At 45.1% G+C, this 17,151-nt stretch overlaps 1 protein-coding gene across 2 annotated transcripts in view; it reads left to right on the top strand.

Annotated features, from left to right (window-relative positions):
• Positions 1-4,228: 4,228 nt before the first annotated feature.
• Positions 4,229-17,151, top strand: part of LDB2 (LIM domain binding 2) — a 121,383-nt gene continuing 108,460 nt past the window's right edge. For both annotated transcript variants that reach the window (XM_026678831.2, XM_026678832.2), the window contains exon 1: positions 4,229-4,582. In XM_026678831.2, coding sequence (XP_026534616.1) covers positions 4,451-4,582 — 132 coding nt within the window. In that variant the 5' untranslated portion in view covers positions 4,229-4,450. The remainder of the gene's footprint in view (positions 4,583-17,151) is intronic.

Raw genomic sequence — 17,151 nt, forward strand, 5'->3', positions numbered from 1 at the left:
TATGTGTGTTTGTTTCAGGTGGGTGCTTGGAAGCCTGTGTGTTTCAGGTGGGTCTCCTCTTCTAGCTTTAGAAGGAGAGAGGAAAGGAGGAAAGGAAGGGATAAAAAGAGAGGGAAAGAGAGAAAGAAAGAGAGGAAGAGAAAGAGAGAGGGAAAGAGAGAGAGACACACAGAGGGAATCAGAGAAAGAGAGGGAGAGAGAGGGAAAGAGAAAGGGAAAGATAGAGAAAGAGGGAGAGAGAAAAGAGAGGGAGAGAGAAAGAGAGAGAAGAGAGAAGAAAGAAAGGGAAGAGAAAAGGGAAAGAAAGAAAAAGAGAGAAAGGAGGAAAAGGGATAGACAAAGACAGGATGGAAGGAAGGGAGAGAAAGAAAGAAAGAAAGAGGGAGGGAGGGAGAGAGAGAGAAAAAAAGGAGAGGAAGGAAGGACACAAACCCTGGCTTCAGAAGACTTTTTGAAACAGCACAGCAATCTAGGGCTGGAAGGGATCTCGTAGGTCATCTTCTAGTCCAAGGGTCTTCAAACTTGGCAAGTTTAAGATTTGTGGACTTCAACTCCCAGAATTCCTGAGCTAACATGACTGGAGGAGGAATTCTGGGAGTTGAAGTCTACAAGTCTTAAAGCTGTCAAGTTTGAAGACCCTTGTTCTAGTGCAACGCCCTGCTCCAGCAGGAGGCCTTGTATCATCTGGTATCTGGATTATTTTGGTGCCTCTAAAAGAGAGGAAAATTGGCAGAGGAGTTTACTAGGACAAGGCTGCCATGCAGAGGAAGGCAGAGATAGTCCTTCACTTATGACCACAATTGAGCTCAATTTTTTTTTTTTGAAAACAATTTTATTAGTTTTTAAAAACAAACAAACAAACAAAACATAAAAACATCCAGCTTTCTTTCATAAATATACAAACAATGTGTCGGTTGGTTTACCAGTTTTTGTGCATTCATTTCGTAGTCTCAACTACAGTTACATTACATAATAACTCATATTATCAATCAGAAATTATATATCCTAGTATCACTATTAAACAATCATTTGACTATAATTTTATTCATTCATACTTTACGAGATAACTATAATTTACTTAGTTTATTTTATAACAAATCATGTAGTCATACCAAATCTATCCTAAAAACGTTTTATAGATATATATCAAATAACAAAGAAAAGAAAAAATATCTTTTTATATATTCATTATTGAGCCCAAAATTTTGATTGCTAAACAAGAACGTTAAGTGAGTTTCACCACATTTTACTCAATCCATGACTTCTCCTGATCTAATGGTAATGTGCAGGCTAGGGAAGTAAATCTGAAGGCGTGTGCAATGTTCTAATGTACAGTTAAATGTGTGGCAGAAAGTGGACTATGGGTGTGTTTTTCCAGACGCAGTGAGGTTGAATGTGTATAGTTTTAGAAGAGCTCTGTGTGTGTGTGTGTGTGTACATACAAATAGAGTATATAGTAGATAATGTATATTTTTGTGTGCCTATACACACAGTATGTTATGTAATATGTATGTGTGTGTATATATATATATATACTGCATATATACATAGGATTAAATAGTGTATTTTGGATGTTCAGTAGTAGTAAATAAATAGAGAGGGAAATTGTATCTCTTTTGAGGTGAGGAGAGGCCAGACAAGGCACCCCTTGACGTGAGTGTCGTCAAGTCAACCACGCCCACCCAGTCACATAACCACCAAGCCAGGCCCACCCAGTCATATGACTACCAAGCCACGCCCACCCAGTCACATGACCAAGCCAAGCCCACCAAATAAGCTCCGCCCACAGAACCGGTATTAAATTTTTTGAATCCCACCACTGGTTTATATTGATGCTAAAGTGTATTGAATGAAAGAGGAAGAGCTCAGCTTTAGCAGCTTTACCTGACTTAGATTAGTTCTCTGATCTAGAATTTATGGATTGATCGCATTAGACGGATTATTACTGGAGCTTTGCAAATTATTGGTATTTTTGCTTGTGGGCCTTCAAAATGATTTGCACAGTTGCCACCCACATTTTCAAATGAATGCGCCAAGAATTAAGTTGCACTGCTTGCTTCAAAGGGGGCGCATTATTCGATTGCAATAAAATTCTGAGAATTATATTTCTCCATGAGCTGTTTTTCTATTTTTTCTTGTTTGGGAGTAACAGCTGTATTGGAAGAAATATCAGTCTGGTTCAGGTCCAAGCTGGGAGAAAGGCACTGGAGACAAAATGGAGGTGGATTTGCACTTAAACTTCCTGTTCAAGAACATGTATTCTATTGGCTGTTGTCAGACTCCATGGGGCCAGGTGCAAATCCTAGGAGTTTGTCTGAGCTAAATTTGGTTGAAGTTTGAACTGCTGTGGATGGGGCAACTGAGATGATGCAATGAAGGGGCTTTAGGCAATTCCTATTGTGTCTGAGGGCTAATACTACCTTTGTTGGATCTTGGGTAAGGGCTTTTGCTTATGAATAGAGCTATCTATCTCTTTATCTCTTAAGTGCTGACATTTACTGTGGGCTATTCAGGAAGGTAGGGACTGCTTTCCAAGAGCATGTTTCTCCATTCCTCATCCAGGGAAATATAATATCCTGCCTTTTAAATATTTCTCAAAATATTTTATTCTTCTAGGAGAGGGGTGGGTGCTAACTTTCTACAGCCGGAAGTGTATTTATTGCTTCCGAAAACAACTCTGCTGGTTCCGAGAACTTGGGAATGTGGGCGTATAGATGTGCATATGCACGCCATAGAGATCCTGAAAAACTCTAGGAAGAATTGACAAGTCCGAATAGATTTCAAAAGGTTAGGAATGACACCGCAGGTGGGGAGTTTTGCTTAGTGTTAAAAAACAGAGAAAGAATGCCCGAGGCATTTAAGCACAGCACTTTGAGGCTCGGTCATTGCTCAGTACAGTGGTCGCCAACCAGTAGGACAGGGACCACTGGTGGTCCGCAGAGAAATGTCACCCCCCAGAGCACCCCCCCAAGCAATTAATCCAGTCTGTGCGGGAACACAAGGCTGCACCGCCCACATGGCCTGTGGGAACACAAGCCTTGCGTTGCTTGCATTGCGAATAACACAAGGTAGTGAGGGGAGGGGGGAAACAGCAGAGGGGGGGAACTTGCTCCACTTGCCCCATGCACCTTGCCTGGCCACTGGGTTGCTTCTTTCCACTTCTTTCTTCTTCTGCTTTTGGCTGCGTACAAGGAAAGCAGAAAAAGTCTTTCTTTCTCTCCCCCAAACTCCACCAGAAATGAGTCTTTGGGACCCTGCAAGGCATCCTGCTCCAAGAGGCTGCACCAGCGCAACAAGTCTCACAAAGACTCATTTCTGGCGGAGTTTGGGGGAGAGAAAGAAAGACTTCTGCTGCCTCTGCTGCTTTCCTTGCATGAAGCCAAAAGTCTCTCTCTCCCGCCCCCAGAATGCAGCTGGAGACAGTATCCTGCGATCTCAAATAAAGAATGATCCATGGGTAGGAAAACAGGGTGAGGTTTTGGGGATTTTCTCAGGGTCTCTGGTCCGCGGGATTTAAAATTATGAATTTGGTGGTCCCTGAGATCCAAAAAGGTTGGGGATCCATGGTCCAGTACACCTCACAGAGCTGTTGTGTGGCTTGAGCACATTTAGCTTTCAAAGCCCTTTTCGGTATTTGTGTCCAGGGACATTTGCATTTCCAAATGCTTCAGACTGCAAGGAATGAACTGCAGAGGCTGCACGAATCCCTCTTTGGGATACCTGGCAGATCCCTTCCTACCGATATCTCGAAGGGAGAGTCTTTAATGCCAAACTTTCGGCGGAGGTTCTTTTTCACGCACATGCCTCCCGCTCTCCTATTTCCCGGTCTCTTTCTATGAAAGCTGCTGCTTCGGGTGTGGGAATCAAAGCCGGACAGTGGAGCGCAGAGCAAGCTCGGCCATCCTTTCCCCAACCTGAAGCCCGGACCAACCTGAAGGGGGGCGGGGAAGCAAGGCATTTTCGGGCAGCGCGGAATAGCGTCCCCTCCACCAAGCCCAGGTTTGCACGACCCTCTTCCGAGGAGACCGGGTGACGCCGAGCGGAGTCCTCGCTTTGGCACTGGGAGGGTCGGCTCTCCCCCGGCCCCGTGCGCGCGCGTGCCCGCCTGCGCGCTCTCTCCATTTCTCCATCTCCCTGCATCTTTAGGCTCGGTCCTCGCAGGGGCTCCCGTATGGCTGGGAAGTGACCCCCCTGCTGCCGCTTTCCAACCCAGGTGGCGAGCTTGCATCCCAGCGGCCAGGGCCCCCTGCCTGCCTCTTCCTCTCCAGCGGCTGCGGTAGCGCTTCTCAGCCACTCGCGTACTCCGCCTCTCTTTCCCTCCCTCCCCGCCCGTCTCCTGCCTGCCTGCCTGCCCCCGCCTTACTTTGCAGGGCGCAGAGCCCCCAGCCCATGCGCTTGGCCGGCGCTCCCCTGCTGCGCGCCTTGCTTCCAGCCCCAGCCAGCAGGCGCGATGTCCAGCGCGTCGCACGACCCCTTCTACTCCTCGCCCTTCGGCCCCTTCTACCAGCGCCACACGCCCTACATGGTGCAGCCTGAGTACCGAATCTACGAGATGAACAAGCGGCTGCAGGCTCGCTCCGAGGTGAGTGCGCGCAGCCAGGCCAGCCACTGCGCCTCGGACTGGCTCATCTTCCCCTCTTCGGCTCGGTCCTCCAGAACTGGGCGGGGGGGCGCACCTCTCGGCCAGCTTCGCTCTCTTTCTTGGGCATTCGTGCATCGAAGCAAGATTTAAGCGGCGGGTTGGTGGGGTATTCAGTTGTTTTGGCTGTGACTCCCCGCCAGCGCACATGCACTGGCCGGTTGCGTGAATTGGAAGAGGGAGAAAGGAAGAGGCGACTTGGCCCAACTTGCTGCCGAGAGGAGCAATGCCCCCGTAAAGCGATGGCCACATTTGTCCCCGTTGTGGTTTGGAGGATCTGAGGGGCCGGGGTATCTTTCCCGGGAGGCTCGCCCAACACGATTCTCTCTGCTGGTCCCAGAGCAGAAATGCTTGTCCTGGATGGTTCTTGTCTTTAGTTGCTTTTGCGCGCGGGGCAAGGAAGCAGTTCCTCCCAGGGCCGGACTAGTCCTTTTTCGATAGCACAATTACTTTTCTGTAATTGTAGTTTTCTTTTCTGTAGTTTTTCTCTTGGGGTTGAACTTAAATTTTGGGGGTTGGGGAATGGGGTTTGGCTAGGTTGGCGAAAGCGTGCAAGGGGCTCCGAGTTGTCGAACCAGACAGAGGCTGCCTTGCGGGATATGGGGGATCAAGGTGTAACTTGCTTTCTGGCTGGTGTCTAAGGAGAATGGCTTAGATTTCCAGACACTAAACTGGGTTTGTGGGTTTGTCTCCTTTCCAACCATCATTGTGCTTTCTGTTTATAATTGGGGGGCTGTAGAATTGGGGGGGGGGGGCTGGTGTCCACTTCCATTGAAGTTGAAAGGAAGTTGAGGTCCCCATGGCTTGTAGTCCCAAATGCTCCTGGAAAATGTTGATTTTGAGGTTTCTCAGATTTATACAGCTCCCAAACCTACAGTGTGCTCTGACAGCCATTACATTTCAGCATCATTTTGGAGAATTCTGCTTTCCTCAAATATTTGATAATAAGGGAAGGCACTGAAGCCTGGCATATCTGCTGATACTTTTCTGCAGATTTTTACTAGCAGTTCCTAGGTTAGTTAGTTCCTTCTTCTTGCTTAAGCTTACGGATTAGATTTTGTGATTTGCAGCAATCCATCTTGAATTTGGCAACTGATATTTTCCATGATTACAAGATGTTTCCTTTTGGAAATCGCTTTCTTTTCCCACTAAAGAAAGTTTTGAAAATATATTTACAAAGATTGAAGCTTATTAGCTTGAATTGATTAGATTGTAGTCAGTTGAATTTGTTCCCTGGTTACTCTGTTGCCTCACCTGGTGTGCCTGTTTCTTAGGAAGGACAATGCTAAGATATTTTCCCTGTTTTTCTGAGTTTTGCAGACTTCTTTAAAACTTAGATGGCTTCAGAACTATCTATTTTTGAATTTTAGGCCCACCACTAGTTCTGCTCTTGTACACATTCCATTAGAGAAGGAAAATAAAGTTCCATCAGCATGTCATCTTCATAAAGAATGGATCTTCACCACAAAAAATTATCAAATGTAGGAACTCTGGTTCACTGCCCCATTATCTATAAATGGATTTACTTACAGTCTGTCACAGGATTTCTTATTATAATCAGATGTTAAAGGAGTGAATAGAATTGAACTGTTTGTCATTAACATTCTACATTTGGTAGTGAGTCTTCATAATTTACATATAGCAGCTATGGTTCTATGGATCAGCAATCAGGGTAACTTCTAAACTGGTCACATATTTTCTGATTAACAAATGTGGTTAACAGGCACAAGAAAGCCTTTAACATCCATTGCACCATAAATGACATTTGTTAGTCTGAAAAGTGATCACCCTCTTGATTTTTGAGAACTACCTACACAAAAGTCCGTTGGCGTATCAGTTGCCATCTCAGACAATTTGGCAATTTTGGATGACAAAGTGAGATACTTGTATTAAACATAAATATGTGTGTACTTTATTATAAATGTTTTAATACAACAGCTTAACTTTTGTGTACTTGTCAATGATCTTGAGTACTATCATTTCAGCAATTGCTTGAAGTTGTGAAGAATTGATTTCGGTCCTGGAAGATCATTTATGCCAGAACATATGGGATATGATATTGCCTTAGAACAGAATCATAACAACTAGCTTTATTTTTTCTTTCCATAACATCTACCTGTGTTTCCCCCAAAATAAGACCCAGTCTTATTTTCTTTTGGGCTTGACAATAAGCATTGGGTCTTAATTCTGGGGAGGTTTTATTTTTTAAGTGCAGGAGGTGCTGAGTGCAAGGGCCGATGGGAGGGGGAGCATTGGCCCCACCCTCTCCATCCCACTTTCTGCTTGCCCACGGCTGCAATGGGCCAAGCTCTTGGCATGCCCCAGCGTCCACCCACCTTGCCTGCTGGCCCAGCTTCTGCTGGGACATTTCTTGGCCATGGTGTCTTGCGGGGGCTCTTCATCATCCAATTGAGATTGGCCCAATTGAGGCCACAGGCAAGCAGCCAGCAGGATGGAGATGGCAGGGCTAGTGGTAGCTATCCATAAACATTTTGCCCAGAGGGAGATGAAACATTGCTTGCAAAGGAGACAGTTTGAAATGGAGCTCCGTTTCAAACCATCCCCTTTGCTAGCACATGAAGCTTTGAGTCTGTGTCATTTTTCCGTCTGGATGAAAAGTTCTGCTGAGAGCAGCTGCACCTGTGGTAGGAGCTTCATGGCATTTTGCGAGCCACTGCGCCGGTGCTATGAGCTTCGTCTCGCCGGTGGAGTCACTCTTGGCACAACACCATGAGTCTTGTCTCACTGGTGCTACTGCTCATGTACATGATGGCCCAGTGCACCACGCTGCATCTAGCCACGTGGTGTATCATGAGTTGGCTCCACTAGCAAGATGAGCCTCGTGGTGTTCTGCCACAAGCAGCTGCACCGGTGCAACAAGCCTCATGGCATTGTGTCGTGAACGGCTCCACCAGCACAACGAGCCTTGTCTCGCTGGTGGAGCTGCTTGTGGCAGAATGCCGTGAGGCTTGTTGCACTGGTGGAGCCGTGCTGCGAGTCTTGTCTTGCAGCTGCTGCTGCTGCTGCTCTCACATGTGACATCGCAATGCACCACACAGCATCCAGCCTCATGGTGTTGTGCCATTGCTGGCTCCAGCAGCAAGATGAGCCTCATGGCGTTCTGCAAGCGGCTCCACCGGCATAATGAGGAGGGGTGGAGGGGTGGGGTGCATGGGGTACTTCCACCCCTCCATCATAGCTTGATTTTTACATCTGCACCTCACCCCACCTCATTCAACAAGATGTGGGCGGGGCTTAACTAAGGCTTATTTTGAGAGTAGAGTTTATATTGGCCACAAATGTAAAAATCAAGCTAGGTCTTATTTTTGGGGAAACACGATACAGAACTTGTGTATCAAACACCATTGAGATGGAGTTGTTAAATTCCTAGTGATCTGGGATGGGGTGTTTTCCCAACAGTTAGCATCCTCTGTCAGCTGTCTACCTCTTAGCTTTTGAACTACCTGGCTATCATTTCTTTTCTAAGGATAACTTTCAGAGTTCTGTTCCTTTCTATACAAAACATCTTTGCCGGCATTCACATAATATATTTCTATGCTTTAGCTCTCCAGATTCCTAGGATGTTGTTAAGTGAGTAATTTCTAAAACACTTTGACATTTAGATGGAAATGTTGACCAACAATTTTTGAGCTATTGTCATTTAGTAACTAAAAAGGTTGGGTTGTTTACTAAGATGTGTCCAAAAAGAAAGATGGAGCTTTGATCACATAGTCATGGCTGCCATCCTGACTTTGTTGAACCCTTCTCCCCCTTCAGATGCCCCTAGCTGTATCCATAACAAACATAGAAGATGGTCTGCAGTGAACCTTTGTTCTCTCCGTTTCACCATTTCTTTCCTCTAAACTAAGTATGGGAGCAAGTGTGAACTTGTATATTTTGAAAAGTCCTGCTAGTGATCATAAAATCCCATTTGGTCTAGTTGTTAAAGCACCAAGCTAGAAAGCGGGTGATCATGAGTTCTAGTCCCACCTTAGCTATGAAAGCCAGCTGGGTGACCTTGGGCCAGTCACTTTCTCACAGCTCACCTGAGCTCAAAGTGCTGATGTATAAGAAAATAAAAGGAGGAAGGTGTGCTGCATATGATTGCAAATTAAAATATGCAGAAAATAAGGTAAGAGAACACCTGTCACCTCTAGATGGATTCAGATCACCGAATCTTGATGGACTTGCATTCCAGAGTTCTGAAGGAACTAGCAGATGTGATTTCAGAACCACTGAAACATATATCTCATAGTTCTTGGATTACCGGGGAACTACCTGAGGACTGGAAGAATGCTGATGTGGTCCCCATTAAAAAAAAAAAGAGGTGGGAGGAACAGATCCAGGAAATTACAGACCAATCAACCTGACATCATGGAAAGATAATCAAGCAACAAATCTGCAAACCCCTAGAAGCAAGCAAAACTATAGCCAGTAGCCAACATGGAACTATATCCACATGGAGGGAAGTAAGCAATGGGATACCCCAAGATTCCATTTTACTCTTCAATATTTTCATAAATGATCTAAATGAAGGGGAACTTGTCAAATCGGCAGATGACATTAAGCTGGCAGGAATAGCCAAAGGCATATTCAAGATCCAAAAAGATCTTGACAGACTTACTGGGCCCAATCTAACAAAATGAAATTCAACATAGATAAAAGTTAGGTTTTACACTTAGGCAAGAAAAACCAACTGTAAGTATAGACTAGGTGAAACATGGCTCAATTGTGAGAGGGATCTTGGAGTCCTAGTGGACAATCACACAAATAAGAGTGTGGCAGCAGCCAAAAAACCCAATGGCAATCCTAAACTGCATTAATAGAGGGATAGAATCAGATAACATGATGTTCTACTACAGCTTTACTTAGTAAGACCACACTTGGAATACTGCATTCAGTTCTGGTCACCACAATACAAAAAAGATGTTGAGACTCTGGAAAAAGTGCAGACAAGAACAACAAAAATGATTAGGGGGCTGGAGCCTAAAACATACCAAGAATGGTTACAGGAATTGGGTATGTTTAGTCTAATGAAAAGAAGACTACGGGTGATATGATAGCACTGTTCAAATATTTGAGGAGATCCTACAAAGATGAGGGGGTCAAACTATTTTCCAAAGCACCAAAAGCCAAGACAAGAAACAATGGTTGGAAATTAACCAACAAGAGAAGCAATCTAGAACTAATGAGAAACTTCTTAACAGTGAGAACCATCAACCAAGCTTGCCTTCAGAAGTTGTGGGAGCTCCATTTACTGAAGGCTTTTAAAAAGAGCCTGAACAATCATTTGTCTGAAAAGGTATAGGGTCTCCTGCTTGAACTAACTTTATTATTCTATGTTCTATTCCACCTTGAGTAATTTGTAAAAATAGTAAAAGGCGGGATATAAACAAACAAACAAACCAGTCAATATTTAAACTTGGCTTTGGTTGACTTCATGAGCACATCCATCAAATGTAACTGTATAGATCAGGGATGTCAAACTGGATTTCTTCGAGGGCTGGATCAGTATTGTAGTTCTCCTTCAAGGGCCGGCGGGGCGGGGGAAGGGAAAGAGACAGATTGGACACGCCCTATTTTGGCTGGCAAAGTGCTGCAGGAGGCCATCCAGGCTGAAAATGGGCTGTGACGGGCTGCACGCTGCCCCCCGCATCCTATTTTGTCTGACAGAGTGCTGCAGGAGGCCATTCAGGCCAAAAATGGGCACACGGGCCCCCACGCCCCATTTTGATTGCCAGAGGCACATGTAGGCCGGTCTTTTGCTATTTCCAGGCCGCCCCCATGGGCCAAATTTAAGCACCCTGTGGGCCAGATCCAGCTCACGGGCCTTGAGTTTGACACCCCTGGTGTAGACAGTTGTAACTGTCTTCTTCCAAAATGCTTCTTCAACTTTTCAGGTGGCTTATTGGACTTATCCATGCAAGTTTCTTTACATAATTTTGGAAAATTTTCTGCACAGTTTTTCAACCTCTCTGATTTTGCTTACAGCCTTGGCATTTCCAGGTTTACACGTAGGGCTGATCTTGTGTAGCTTCAGCACTAGTTGAGTAATTGCTGCCCTGCCAAAGGAAGTCTGGAATACATTGACACATACAGTTCTTGGAAGTCTCAAAAGCACCAGATAAATATGAAAGGTCAAGTCTTACTAACCAGTAAAAACAAATCATAGTAATATTGTGGTGGTAGAAAAAGTTCCCTGAACCCCCATTTTTGTTTGCACTTGTTTTCTGTCTCACAATAATGGTGTTTCTTTCAAGGATGTGATGCTAGCAGAAAGAAGCTTACTAGTATCAAACTTACCAATAGTAGTATTGAGCTGGATTCACAGCTGTTGAGATTTCTTAGTCTGAAAATGGAAAAGTCCTTCAACCAGAAGGTCAATATAGTGAATTTCACTGTGGGGTGGGCAAAGACAGGATGTGGCTGCTGGTCCCCAACAGCATCTGAAATTAAGAGCTCTGGAATTGTGCAGTATTTGTTTCCTAAGTAAACGTGTTTAGACCATCTTTCTTACCAGGACCAAGTCAGTGTAAAGTAAAACCCCAACTCTATCCCTACATGATAACATTTCCCCCTTTTTATAAAGGAAGCAAGAGCTGTTTTGCACATAGTTTTTTACATTTGGGTTATAAAATGCCTGAAAAATAAAGGAAGAAAGATGGTTTGGATTAATATTCAGAAAAGAAAACAATAGGAATATCTGGGATTGTAGCTCAGTTGGGAGTTGGTATAAAGGGACAAAGAACTTCTGAAACCCTGCCCAATAATGCATGGCTAGGTCTCCAGTAGTGGAGCTGAGCTTGATCTGAGCTTCAGGGTATTTTTTCAAGTATCCCAAAGCCCTGTCCCTCATGCAGAGTGCAGCTCATTGAGTTTGCTCATTTCTGCCCCTGAGCATTCCTGCATCCTCCTGGCCTCTGTCTGTCACCTGGGTGTGCTCTATGTCTGCCTGCACGAGTTCATCGAGCAGTTCACCAAGCATGCACGGCCATCGCCCCACCATAGGTGCACCCTTCCCAGCCTGCGTGGTGGACTGTGGCACCGGGTGAGCCCAGAGACACACAGAGAAGAGGTATGAATGGGCAATTGGGCATGTGACTGACACTTGGCTTCCAGCACCAAAGAGGGCGGGGAAGGGAAGCGGCCATGTTGCCACTGCCTTTCATTGGGGTGCATGTAGTGAGATGGGGCTCCTCTTGCTGTCTCTTGACCTTTCCGGCATCTCTTTCTTTCTTTCTTTTTTTTGAAAATTTTATTTGGGTTTTCACAAAAACAAAATACAAATAACTCAAATGTAAAAAAAACTATGTGCAAAACAGCTGTAATCCCCTCTTCTGTTGCTTTCTAATATTATACTTATCTTTCAAATTGTTCTTCTTTTTGGTTGTTTTTTCTAATCTTAAACCTTTCACTCTCTTTCCCCCCTTTTCTTTTTTCGCCCCACTTAAAATTATTTGATCATTAAAGATGGCTTCTTTGTCCCAATCTTCTTGTTCTGCAAGCGTTTCTTGTTGCTTCTCATAGTTCCAGATCTCCATTTCTAAGAATTGAAACACGAAGCCAAAAGAACTTCTCCCTTCTTGTGCGTCTTCTTTCCATTTTTTAAGTTCCGTTTTCAGTTCTTCTAAGAGTGATACCATTTTAAAAACTTTTGAACAACCACCCAGTTAATTTTAGTCATCTAGATGCAACCAAAAATCACCAAGTAATCCAAATAATCCAAGGCTGTTTCTACTTGCTTCTTTTTTCCACTTTCTCTTCCTGGGGTTCTATTATTTTGTTACCTAGTTTCCATTAAAATGTATCTTTGAGGATCTTGTTAAAATTTCACTGTAAGTTCCTTTTAATTACAGTTCCATTCCTTAATTCCAGGCAGTCTCCTCCATTTTTCCAGATCCTGCCCTTCTTTTTTTTTTTTCTCCTTTCCAGCTTTTAAAATTTTTTAAATGTCCAGAAATCTTTATTTATCCCTTTGACTTTTATTTTCAGCTTAGATGCCTATTAATGTCAAAGTGGATTTTTTTTCAGTTTCTTGCTTAAGTCTTTTAGCTGTCAGTATAAGGAAGGGAAGAAAAAAAACCTAATCCTTTCCCTTCTCTCTCTCCTTTGCAGCTTCAAAATCTTCTTTGGGAACAATGTTGTTAAGTTTAAATTCCAGGGTACCTTATTTGTTGCTTTTGCTGTTTGACCCGGTCAACCAAAACTTTCTCTTCTTATCTTCCCCCTGCACATTCTTTTCTGGTCGAGTTCTTCTTTGTGGTGGCCATTTCTGACCACTGCTACAACCGCCTTCGGGAAAGGGAGTAATGGCCAGCTGGGGAGGAGAGATGCGGCTCTCCTCAACCCTGCAGGCAGTCTCCCCCCTCTTCACCACCTCTACGGGGTGGCTTATCCCCAAAACCAGCTGGCCCGGGGCGCTCCAGTGACGAGCACGGATCGAAGCCTCGGAGAGATGAGGTTTTGGTCTGTCGCCGAAGAAGCTCAAACTGGACCTGGCATCTCTTTCTTTGCCTTTCGGTGTCGGCCATCAAAGAAAAGACATTTGTGGGCAGAAGAGCTGCACTGCAATGGAGAAATGGGAAATGGAGCAGCCGGCATGAGGAAAAGACAAGCAGGGAAGGAGGAAAAGTGGCCTCCTCCTTTCCTCAAGCTGGCCACTCTATTGCCCATTTATCCATTGCAGCACAGCGCCATGGAGCTTGTCCCACCCACCACCACCCAGATGCTCTTGCTTCCCCCAAGCATTTCTTTGTCTGCCTGATTTCCAGTTTCATCGCGTTTCTCACCATTGTGTGCAGGGAAACAAAAGTTTGTGGGACTAAAAAAAGTTCAATCATGCAATTCCAACTTCTCACCAATTTTTTTTTTTTCATGAAGTTGGAATTGATTACTTGAACTTTTTTTTTTTTTTAGTCCCACAAATTTGTTTCTCTGCACACAACAGTGACAAACCCAATGGAGAAATGCAACGGAGCTGGAAATCAGGTAGGCAAAGAAATGCTTGGGGGAAGTGAGGGCATCTGGGCGCCAGGCGCTGAAATGGGCCAGTCTCTTTCCAGCAGTTGCCCAGGGCCACCGAAGGAAAGACCAGCATCTATCGACACTTAAACACAGCGGCATTCCAGCTCTGGCCGGGAAGGGGAAGCTGGCATGCCAGGCAGAACACAGCAAGAAATGCTATGGAGCTGGAAACTAGGCCAAGAAATGCTTGGGGAAAGTGAGGGCATCTGGTTGGCGGAGGGTGGGGCAAGTGCCACAACGCTGCACTGCAATAGAGAAATGGGCAACGGAGCGGCCAGCTTGAGGGAAGGAGGCCGCTTTTCCTCTTTCCCTTCTTCTCGTCTTTCCCTCATGCCAAGTCTCTACATTGCATTTCCTGCCCCAGAATGCCAAGAAGCCCAGAGCGCATCATGAAATTTGGCTTCTTGGCACTCTGGGGTGGGAAAGTGCTGGTGGGGAGAAGTCACCCTGCTGAGCCCAAAGGTGAACTCTGTGATGTTTAAGAGAAGACTGGTCACCACTGAGGCCGGTCTTGGGTGGGCAGGTCTTAGCTGGATCTCCAGCATGGGTTTTCCCTTATTCAATTAACAAGGATCAGGAAAGGAAGCGGTGTCTGACCTCAGCAGTTACAAACTCATCCCTCCCCTATCAATGTCACAAATATCCCTTTGGTCCCCTTATTTAATCCTTTTTAGTCATCAAATCGACAAATTGTTTCGTTCTTTTCCATTTTCAGCAAAATGCCTATAAAAGTTTTTCAGACTTCTATAAAAGTTCTTATTGTTTTTTTCTCTGAAGAACCAGGTCAGTTCTGCTTCTTCGTCAAGTTCTGGCATCTTTGCAATCTATTCCTAGGGGTGTTTCAGTACATCCGCATCTTGAACAGGACACTTGGCAGACTAAAAATGGCGGGGGGGGGGGATCTTCCCAATGTGTGAGGGAGGAAATGCAGCTAGAGAGGCCTTGCACATCTGCTTCCCTGCATTCTTGCCAATCTCCAGGTTTTTATTGAGTTATCCCGACTAAATCTGGTCTTGTGTGGGCTTCAGGTATATGCAGCTCCTGTGCAATATAAACATGGCATTATCAGGTCCCAGGTTCTGGAGAGAGCTGTATGAAGCGGAAACAATGCCCAGTGCATCTTTCTTCAGCATTTCCATGTGCTGGACTTAGTAAGCGGGGATTGGAAGTGTTCCCGGCGTTTGTTTACCTGAAGGACCGCAAGGACATTATCACCCCTGGTGGAAATGGGCTCTTTCTGAAGTCCAAACAGCAGTGGGGTCCTACCTGTTCCACTACCGGTTTGGTGATTGCCCATGCACGCATGCGCACCTAACGCATGAGCACCTAACGCATGTGCACCTAACGCATGTGCACCTAACGCACGCACACGGCTTTCCCCACATCAGCTGAGGCCTGCAGCGCCAATCAGCTGAGAGGATAAATAAGAGAAAAGCGCAGGGACAGGTGGGAGCACCGATCCTGCACTTTTCTCTTTCTCCCCTCAGATGATTGTCCTAGGATTTTTTTCCTCCTCTTAGCTGATAGCGGGAGGCTTTTATTATTACCAGTTCGGCCGAACTGGTCTGAAACGGTAGCATACCACCACTGAGTCCAAAGCATAATTATTTTGCTTGGCGGACTTGCCTTTTGGCTTATTAAAATAATTAGAAAGAAATTACAAGGCAATTTGTACAGGTAGTCCTCAACTTACGACTGGTCGCTTAGCGACTGATTACAGTTATTACAGATGCCAAAAACTACTTATGATTTGATTTTGAAGTTACAGTCGCTGACACCCTTACCTCAGGGGTGGGATTCTACCAGTTCGCTAGAACCTATTGATAACATTCTAAGCAGTTCGGAGAACCGGTTGTTAGAAGAAATTACTGGCCTAATCCTGTAAGGAAGGCAGGAAGGAAACATGCTGGTGTTGCTTACAGAAACTGCCTCTCCGTTAACCTATTATGACTTATTACGTTCTTGGCAGGACTAGACTTCCTGTCTCAGGAACGTCTCTGGAGTTTTTCCCCCCTCCTTTGCTGGTACTTTGCTCGTGTGGAGTGACCATTCAAAGTTACAATGGCACTGAAAAAAGTGACATTTTTCACACTTAACGATTGTTGCAGCATCCCCACAGTCATGAGGCCAGATGAGGAAATGCATGACTTGATGTGAGTGATATTGAGTTGGCCACACCCAGCCAATAACATGACCACCAAGCCATGTCCACCCAGTCACATGACCACTAAGCCATGCCCACCACCTAAGCCACGCTCATAGAACCGGTTGTTTAAAAAATTGAATCCCACCCCTGCCTTACCTATGATCACATGATCAGATTTTGGGTATTTGACAACTGGTATAGATCCTATGTGGAGATGGGACAGAGTTCCAGAAGGACAACCATCTCTCTATTGATTTGGTCTTTATGACAGAGTGGCTAGATGGAAGCCTCTCCTTAGTGCAAAACACACGAAAGCCCACTTGGAATTTGGAAAAAAAAAGGATGTGAAGGACTCTCAGAATATGAGGAACAAGATTCTCTGGTCTCATGAAACCAAGTTTGAACTGTTTGGCCTCCATTTAAAAAGTTATGTCTGGAGGAAACCAGACATCGCTCGTCACTTGCCCGATACCATCCCAACAATGAACCATTGTGGTGGCAGCCTTGTGCTGTGGGGGGAATTTTTTAGCAGCAGGGACTGGAAGACTGGTCAGGGTTGAGAAAAAGCTGGATGGAGCAAAGTAAAGGGATATCCTCAATAAAAACCTGTTCCACAGCGTCAGGACCTCAGACTGAGCCAAAGGTTCAATTTCCAACATGATGATCCTAAGCACATAGCCAAGGCAACTCTGAATGTCCTAGAGTGGCCCAGCCAGAGTCCTGACTTAAATAATGAGAACAGGATAAATATACTGGTACCAGTGGTGGGATTCAAATGGTTTTACTATTGGTTCTGTGGGTGTGGCTTGGTGGGCGTGGCTTGGTGGATGTGGCAGGGGAAGGATACTGCAAAACCCTATTCTCTCCCCGCTCTAGGGGAAAGGATACTGCAAAATCCCCCCCGCCAAACTAATCTGCTTTCCAGCTCCATTCTCCTGTGCAGGGCAACAAAAGAAGACCCAGCCAGTTGGCTGGGAGGCAGCAATAGACTGACCATCAGCTGGCACTCAGAGGCTGGGAGGCAGCAAATACCTTATGCCACCAGACTTGAAATTCTAGAACTAGAAAACCTTGAATTACGCCGTCTTCGGTCTGACTTAAGCATGGTATATAAAATCATACATTGCAATGTCCTACCTGTCAATGAATACTTCAGCTTCAACCATAACAACACAAGAGCACACAATAGATACAAACTCAAAGTAAACCGCACCAAACTTGATTGCAGGAAATACGACTTCAGCAATAGAGTGGTCAATGTCTGGAATACTCTACCCGACTCTGTAGTCTCTTCCCCAAACCCCAAAAACTTTAACCTTAGACTGTCTACCATTGACCTCAC

Source organism: Notechis scutatus, chromosome 4 (assembly GCF_049901735.1).
Source record: "Notechis scutatus isolate UNSWTSFEM ecotype Mainland chromosome 4, rNotScu1.2, whole genome shotgun sequence".
In the NCBI taxonomy this organism is placed as follows: domain Eukaryota; kingdom Metazoa; phylum Chordata; class Lepidosauria; order Squamata; family Elapidae; genus Notechis; species Notechis scutatus.